We start from the raw sequence: 8175 nt of genomic DNA, 5'->3' as shown, positions 1-8175 counted from the left end.
GGCTTTTTTCTTTTTGCTTATGTGGTGCTGAGGAATCGAACCCAGGGCCTCATGCATGCAAGGCAAGCGCTCTACCACTGAGCCACCTTCCCAGCCCCAAGCCCCGTTTTAATAAAGGCACTAAAGAGAAAGGAAACTAGGACGCACATTCCTCTTTGTTATTGATAAGGAAAAGGAGAGAAGAAAGCAAGAGTCACTGGAGAAAAATGCAGAGAAGCCAACACACCTGCCTCTTGGCCTTACCATATTCCAAGTCTGTCAATTTGTTCCACCTGTGCTTGCCATGGTTAAGTAAACTCAGAAATTCTTCACCAGAGGCCAAGTTTGCAGGGCTGCTCCCAGCAAATTGGCCCAGGCTGACATCCCAGCTGCTGTCCATTATAGGTTGGTACAGAACATTAACTTCTGAGAGGCCCCTATGGTGCCCAGAGAGCCCCCAGCCTCCTCACACTGCATCTTGAAAACCTAAGTGGACAACTGAGAACTCAGGATGGTTTGCCCGGCTGAGCAGCTCCTGAGATCCACTGGCACCAGAAGTGCCAGCAGGCATGGAGAATGGCTCTGGTGCCCCTCCCTGCCCACCTACCCCTGGCAGTCCCTTCACGTGCTGCTGGGGGCCTGAGCAGACAGAGCAAGCTGCAGATGCCAAAGGGGAAGCAGGGAGGTGGTGGTCTCCAGTCTTCCATGCTGCCCCTACCCACAGCAAGTGGCCACAACAAATGTGCAGAGCCCAAAGTCATGAACACCACAGCCTCTAATGGTCAATTGAGTTCAAGTGCCCAGACTGCTCTCTACCTGGGCTTTTTAAGGTGCTAACTTCCTCATGGGGGAAACATGTATATCAGGGGCTGGTACCCAAGAAATACAAATTTCCTCTGGTGAGTTGAGCACTGGTGGCTCACACCTATAATCCTAGCTACTAAGGAGGCTGAGATCTGAAGATCACGATTCAAAACTAGCCATGGAAGGAAAGCCCATGAGACTCTTTATTTCAGTTGACCAATAAAAAGCCAGAAGTGGAGCTATAAAATTTAAATGGTAGAGCCCCAGCCTTGAATGAAAAAGTCAAACAAGAGTGCAATGCCCTGAGATCAAGCCCCAGTACCGGAGGTGAAGAGCGCCTGGAACCCCCTGACCTGCAAGCATGCCCCCCCACCCTACCCCAAGACAGTCATTTCAGCAGCTCTGAGGAAAGATCCCGGGAACTCACGCCCAAGGCCCAGCTGCCATGCCACCGTGAACATCTGTTGCCTAGAAAACAGCATGTTAGCAAAGTTCAGTCTCTGAACTGCAGGTCAGAACAAGGCTGAGATTTGGGAATAAGAAAGATAAAGATGGTCCCCTTTGGCCCTGCTGTCTGCCATGTCTTCTGCCCAACAAGATTAAGGCTAGAAAGGAAGCAACAGGCTCAGTCAGCGGTGGTAACCTGGCCTCACAGGAGCATGGCCACCAGCCCCTTCCTTGGTACCAAGGAAAGAACTGGAAGTCAGCTCCCAGTACTTGGAAACTGAGAAGAGCACTGCCTTGTTTATTCATCTGACAAGCACTCACTGAGCCTTCAATTGTGTATCCATGCTGTTACGTGAAAGGCGAGGTCATAAGGCCAGGAGGTGGCCTGTCATCCCAGATACTTGGAAGGGCAAGATGGGGATGATCATGTTTTCAGATCAACTTGGGCAGAAAAGTTTATAGGACGCTCATGTCAACCAATAATAGCTGGGCAGGAACGGTAGTTTATACTTGTCATGCCAGCAATATGGGGAGGAGAAAATAGGAAGATCACAGCTCAAGCCAGCCCAGACATAAAGTCAATTTCCTATTTGAAAAACTGAAAAGAAAAAAGAACTAGGGGCATGGCTCAAGGGGTAGATTACTTGCCTAAGCAAGTCCAAAGCCCTGAATTCAAACCCCAGAACTGCCAGGGGAGGTGGGGGGGGGGGAGAGATATGACTATACCTTTTGAGCCAAAAACAAGGTTCTTAGAACTACTTGAAGTCTGCATACTTCAGGAAGTGAAATCAAAGCTGGTGGCACCTCAGGTCTCATGAGATGCCACGGCTTATCTCCCCACCTAAACACACCCCAGCTGGCACCAGGGGGGATGTGATTGACTAATCATCTCAATGCCTGCACCCAATTCAGGGGGTGGACACAGAAGGGCCACCATTCTGATGTCCAAAACACAGTCCACAAACACAACAAGAGACTGGAAGGGAGAAGGGAGAATTACTGCGAACAGCAGTAAGTTGGCCTGTTTCTCTGGCAGCGTTGGGACCCTGGCCATGGTGGAAAGGGGTCCCAGCTGGAGGCCTACGGAGTTAAGATTTTTCTTCTTCCTCTATTAATTCGAGGTAATAAATACTTGCAGCCTGAGGAAACAGGAGGAGTGATGGAGAGCTCTTAGTTAGCCACCAGACGGCTGCTGGCCATGTTCATTTCCATGCACGGCCCTGATGGGGTCCACTGGGAGCTACTGTCTGGGCATCGGGGTGATGCATGTGGGAGTGACTGGTGCCAGAAGAAGGTCTGGGGCTCCCTATGCTGCCACCAGCCACGGGGAGCAGATGGCAGCGTCTCCCATTGACTTCCGCTCAGCTGTGTCACCAGAGCCACACTCTGCTGTGCTCGGGGAGGCAGAGGGCATGCCTGCTAGAATTAATTGATGAAAGAGAGGAAAGGAAGAAAGACTCCGAGCAGCTGGACTGAGTTCCTGAGGCCAAAATGCACCCTGGCTAAAAGGACTCATGATGAGTCATGGCCCTAAGATCCTTCAGGAAAGTTCCCTACTGACCTCAGGATAACCTTAGCTCCCAGGATCTCCTGTTTAGTTCCCCACACAGCACATTTCAGCTTCCAACATTCACACCTGCCGAGATATCCTACCTGGAAATGTCCTCCACTCTTTATCTGGCCACTTCCTATAAACTCATGTGAGGGCTGGCAAACTTCAACTCACAGGCCAAATCCAGACCACCGCTTGTGTGTGTAAATAAAGTTTTACTAGAACACAACCGTGGACGCTCCTTTGCATGCTAGTATGGCTGGTTTTGCTTGCAGCAGCCAAGTGGAGAAAAAGCAACAGAGACGATGTGGCTGTACTGGCCACGAGGCAGATGCATTGACCCTTTGTCCCTTGATTTTACTCAGCACATCTCATACAACGCTTCCTTCAGGAAGCTGTTCCTGGCCTCCCAACATGTCTTAGGTCTCTTCACCTGGGCTACCTCAGTGCCAGCCTTTCTTCCTTTAAGCTGAATGATACCTGGGATTTCCAATCTGTCTCTTCTAGACCCCAAGTTCCTTCAGAAAAAGACTGAAGGTTTTGTTTACTTGTTGTAGTATCTGTTTGAAACTCCATGCCCCAGGACTCTTACACAGACCTTGGACATCTTACAGGCACCAAAAACCTAAGTTGGCTATGTGATATAACAAGCAAATATGTGAATGTATGGACACCAGGCGTGCCTCTCTCAGGAATGAACAGAGATGAAAGGGCCCACTCAATCACACATCCCATAAACAGATGACCCCCCAAATACCTTCTGAGGCACCATTCCCAGGTCAGACCAACCACAGTGCAGGGCAGTGTTGCACTTAAAAGCTGGGGTCCAGGATCCTCAAGGCTAAGCAGGCCCCACATCCTGCAGTTGTTTCCAGGGTCACCCAGGCCCTGTGTTATGCTGCCCATCACATTACTGTTTTGTTCTGCTTATTTCTCCTCTGCTCCCCTGGAAGTGCTGAAAAGCATTGCCCTCCACAGCGGCCCTGCTGGGACACACTGTGTGATGCGTGGACACACGAACCAGTCTCTACTCCCAAAGCCTTTCCTGGAAGGCAGTGTGCACAGCGCCAGGTAGAGCCCTATTTCCCTCTAGGGCCACAGACTTCACTTTTAATGGCTTCTCTATCACGCTCCCTGCTTGGCAAATTTCTAGGGCTCTCAGTTTGTCCAAAAGAACTATCCTGCCTGGCTTGAGGTGATGCCCTGTCCCCTGGCCACCATGATCTGAGATCTCAGAGCCAGGCAGCTGCCCTGTGTGGCTCCAGCTTAGTGCGGAAGTTGGCCCTGGAAGGAACTTTTTTTTACATCTTCCATTTATCATCCTAAAAGGTTCATCTCAAATCCTATCAGATAGATCAATTATCCAGAAATGGAGCAGGGCCTTCTCCTGTCTCTTCCCCTGACAACAATGGTACCACCCTCCCGAGTGGGTACATTTGGGATATTTAATTTGGCAAATGAGTGACAACCCCTCCTGGAAGCCTGGCGCCTGCCTGTGGCAGCTCTGAGAGAAAGCAGAGGAGCACATGCCCAACCCCATTACCAGGAAGGACAGAAAAAAAAAGAAGGCATAAATCTACCAGCCCAATGGAGCCCCTTGGGAAAGCCTTCATCTCCAGTCTCCAGCACAGGAGGGCTCTCAGTCACACCCATTCATATTCAGCTACACCCCACAAACTGAAACCACCCTGAAATGCTGCTAGCTAAGGATTATCTGCTCCCAGCTTTTTCTACTCGCAGTCATCTTAAACCTCACCCTAAGCGCTAGTCCACAGAATTAAGGACTCTGGGGAAAGGATGGGAATCAGATTCATTGAGCAGGCCAATTTTGATTGTTTGATTGATGTTAGATTGGTTGATGATTGACTGAGACTTTTCCAGACAGCTGTTCCAGTCCCAACTACACATGGTACAGCCCACGCCGTGAACACAAATCTGAATTTGATGGGGTAAAGAGAGTGAGGTTCAAAAACAAGATTTCTTCTTGATCAATAAGCCAGGGGTGGTAGTGCTTGCCTGTAATCTCAGCTATATAGAAAGCATTAATAGGAGGATCTAGGCCTAGGCTAGTCTATGCAAATCATGAGACCTTATCTTAAAAGAAAAAAAAAAAGATGGTACTGCAATTACCTAAAAAATGTGAGCCCCTACCCCTGAATTCAAGCCTCAGTACAACCAATAAAGAGGAAAGAGAGTAAAAGAAAACTAAGTATCTCATGCATGCACATAAAGACCTGATTAGATGCAATCAGGGATTCATATGGGCATATTAATAGAAGAGTAATTAGAGTAGCTCACTACAGCAAGGGAAGGGGGAAATTCTCCTTTTATTGCTTACATTTTATACGACTTGTATTTGCCAAATAATGATGTACTAGGAGTTATTTCTCTATTTAAAATGTGTAGCTGAAAATTACCTCTTAAAAAAAGGGTATGGAAATGAAATATTTACAAGAATCCTTTTTTAATACTGAGCTTTTTTAATGCATTAAAAACAATTTGTTACCTCTTCACAACCCATGGCAAAAAAAAAAAAAAAAAAAGGAGGGGAGCAGGTCATTGGTATCACAGCTGACAAATAGAAGAAAGTCAAATAGAACAGTGTGCAAATCGTTACACACCTAAGAATATTTAGGGTTTCTTTCCTGACAATGGCCCTGGGTGTGAAAGTCAAGCTGACTAGACCTCTCCCCTCCTCTCCCCTCCTTCCTCTCCCCGCCCTCACTCTCTGGACCGTAGGGAACTGGTGGTGCTTACTCAGCAGTGTGCCATGAAGCCACAGTAACAGCAAAGAAGGCTGGCTAGAAATGTTGGAGAGATTTCCACCCACAGATCTATGTCAACTTCTCCACCTCTTTCCTTTTTCAATTTTAATACCACATTTTCCTGCAAATGATGGACCATTCTTTTTTGTGGCCAAATAATATTCTATTGGTTATATATGCCACCTTTTCTTTATCTACTCATCCAATGATAGGCATCTAGTTTGATTTTTTTTTTGTATGCTACTTTGAAAATGTGAACTAAAAACAATGTGTGTGTGCGTGCGTGCACGTGCTCCTGGGGTTGGAACTCAGAGTCTGAGGGCTATCCTTTAACTTTGTGCTCAAGGTTAACATTCTATCACTTGAGCCACCGCTCTATTTCTGGCTTTTGGTGATTAATTGGAGATAAGACTTCCCTGCCCCAACTGGCTTCAAACCTAGATTCTCAGATCTCAGTCTTTTGAGTAAAATACAATGTTAATGTTTAAGAAGATGGCATACACTGAAGAATACATTACATAGATATATCAAATTATCACACTGGGCACCATATATACATAAAATCAAGACCATAATTTATATGCAAAAATAAAATAGATGTTTTTTAAATGTAGTGTTACAAATACACTGGATATCTGTTTATGTACTATGACTCTTTGGGGGTCCACTAATGAGTATAAAAGTGTTTACCTCTTATCCAAGAATCAATTTTTGTCCTCTCAAGAAGGACTTCCACACTACTGGGCTGTACTGAAAGTGTACAGAGAAAATGCAAAAACCAGGCAAGCACTGGTAGCTGGTAACCCTAGCTACTCAGAAGACTGAGAATTCATGGCTGGACATCAGGGGGGAAAAACAATCCCAGAAGTGGAGGTGTGGTTCAGTGGTAGAGGGTCAATCTTGAGCAAAAAAAAAAAAAAAAAAAAAAAAAGCAAAGCAAGAGCATGAGGCCCTGAGTTTAACCCCAGTACCAGAAAAAAAGAAAAAAAGGAAATGTGAGAAGCAATATATACTTCCCACTGTGTTGATAATAGCCCCCTGAGTGGTTTAAACTTGCATCTTTGTTGAGAATTACTCGCTAAGAAAGTGAAAGAGCCTTTCTCCACTTGTGTGTGTGTACACTTTTCATAATGATGCCAGAGGAATAAAGCCACACACTTGTAAAGTGAAAAAAAATAGAGAGAAAAGGAAAGGGAAAGGGAAAGAAGACAACAGATCTTTCAGGAGCATTGTACAGAAATGTGGATTTGGTTAAGACCAATCTTGGCAACATTACTTGACTACCAGGTGCCCAGCTGAGCCCTTGCTAATAATGTCTTACTTTCTGGTGATGCTCTTCCTGAAGAGGCCCAACAGAGGCTACCAGGGACTTGAAAAAGAGAGAAGGGAGGGGGAGGGAAGGGGGAAGGAGAGAAGAGCAAGGAGATGGGGGGAGAGAGGGAGAGAGACCATCTGATAAATACACTCATGTGTGTCTGAAAAGGCCAAGGATAGAAGATCTTACTGAAGCAGACTTCCATCAACCCAAGACCTCCCAGGGTGCCTTGTGTTCCAAAGATGCCAGGAGCAAACAGCTCTGAAAGATGCTGTTCAGAGGCACTCTTGAACCTCCACTTAGGAAGAAATAAGGGTGGATGGAAGGTGGCCAGTTAGCAGCACACATACTGCTAAGTCTGCGAAGTTACCCAACCTGAGAGAGAAAGCAGCAACCCAAATGTTCTAGAACTCTGTGGCTGCCTTCCACCAGACAAAGGTTTGGCCTCTCAACCTTCTCACCCACTCCCTAATGGGGTTCATTCTAGAATCAAAGTTATCTAGAGAATTCCCACAGCAAAAAAACAAGTGTGCATAATGTATAGAATGTATAAATATCTGTATAAATGCATGGATACACACACATATATGAACAAGCTTCATAAAACAACACTGCCAACACCTGCCATACATTCTAATATATTCCACTCAAAGTTCTATTTCCCTTTTGGAATGCTGGTCACCGTGTATTCAAATGTCCCATCACCCCACTAATGGGTCATAACCTCCAATTTAAAGATGGAAATATACTCCAACCACCCAGACCCGCAGCAAGAACGCTAAGACTCAGGTCTTAACCCCAAGGCTACTTCCTAGCAGATCTGAGAACAGCAGAGACCAAGTCAGGGTGGGCTGATGTCTGCGCCGTGATTAGAACATCTCCCCATCAGTGCTTAGCTCCACGCTTTTACCTCACTGGGGGCTGTGGAGGTCCGCAAGCATTCACTTGAGGGTGTACAGGTCTGGAAACAACACCCCCTGGCACTCTTTTGAGGGTGTGGGGGTCCCCAGACAATTACCCCGGCACTCACTGGGGGGCATGGGGTCCCCGGGCACTCACTCGGGTGGGTGCGTAGGGCCCTGCACTCACTTGGGGGCGTGGGGTCCCCCGCACTCACTTGGGGGTGTGGGCCTCGTCCGGGCGCTGGCCCAGCTGGAACTCGTGGGACTTGCTGCGGTGCAGCGCGGTGAAGCCTGGGATCAGGTGGATCAGCTTGCGGGAGGAGGGCGGCGGGGTTCCGGGGGGCTTCAGCTTGTTCCTCCTGCGCGCGGGCGGCGTGCCAGGCGGGGTCACCGTGACGATGTTGGGGGTCC

The 8175-nt window shown here is 47.4% G+C and overlaps 1 protein-coding gene across 1 annotated transcript in view; it reads right to left on the bottom strand.

Annotated features, from left to right (window-relative positions):
* The window catches only part of Ksr2 (kinase suppressor of ras 2), a 200347-nt gene that overhangs the window by 128640 nt on the left and 63532 nt on the right, over nt 1–8175 (bottom strand). Inside the window, exon 6 of the mRNA XM_013014295.1 lies at nt 7980–8170. Coding sequence (XP_012869749.1) covers nt 7980–8170 — 191 coding nt within the window. The remainder of the gene's footprint in view (nt 1–7979; nt 8171–8175) is intronic.

The sequence above is a fragment of the Dipodomys ordii genome, unplaced genomic scaffold (genome assembly GCF_000151885.1).
Source record: "Dipodomys ordii isolate 6190 unplaced genomic scaffold, Dord_2.0 Scaffold23, whole genome shotgun sequence".
NCBI classification, from domain to species: domain Eukaryota; kingdom Metazoa; phylum Chordata; class Mammalia; order Rodentia; family Heteromyidae; genus Dipodomys; species Dipodomys ordii.
Note: the sequence above shows the minus strand (reverse complement) of the source record. Positions and strands in the feature narration are given on the sequence as shown.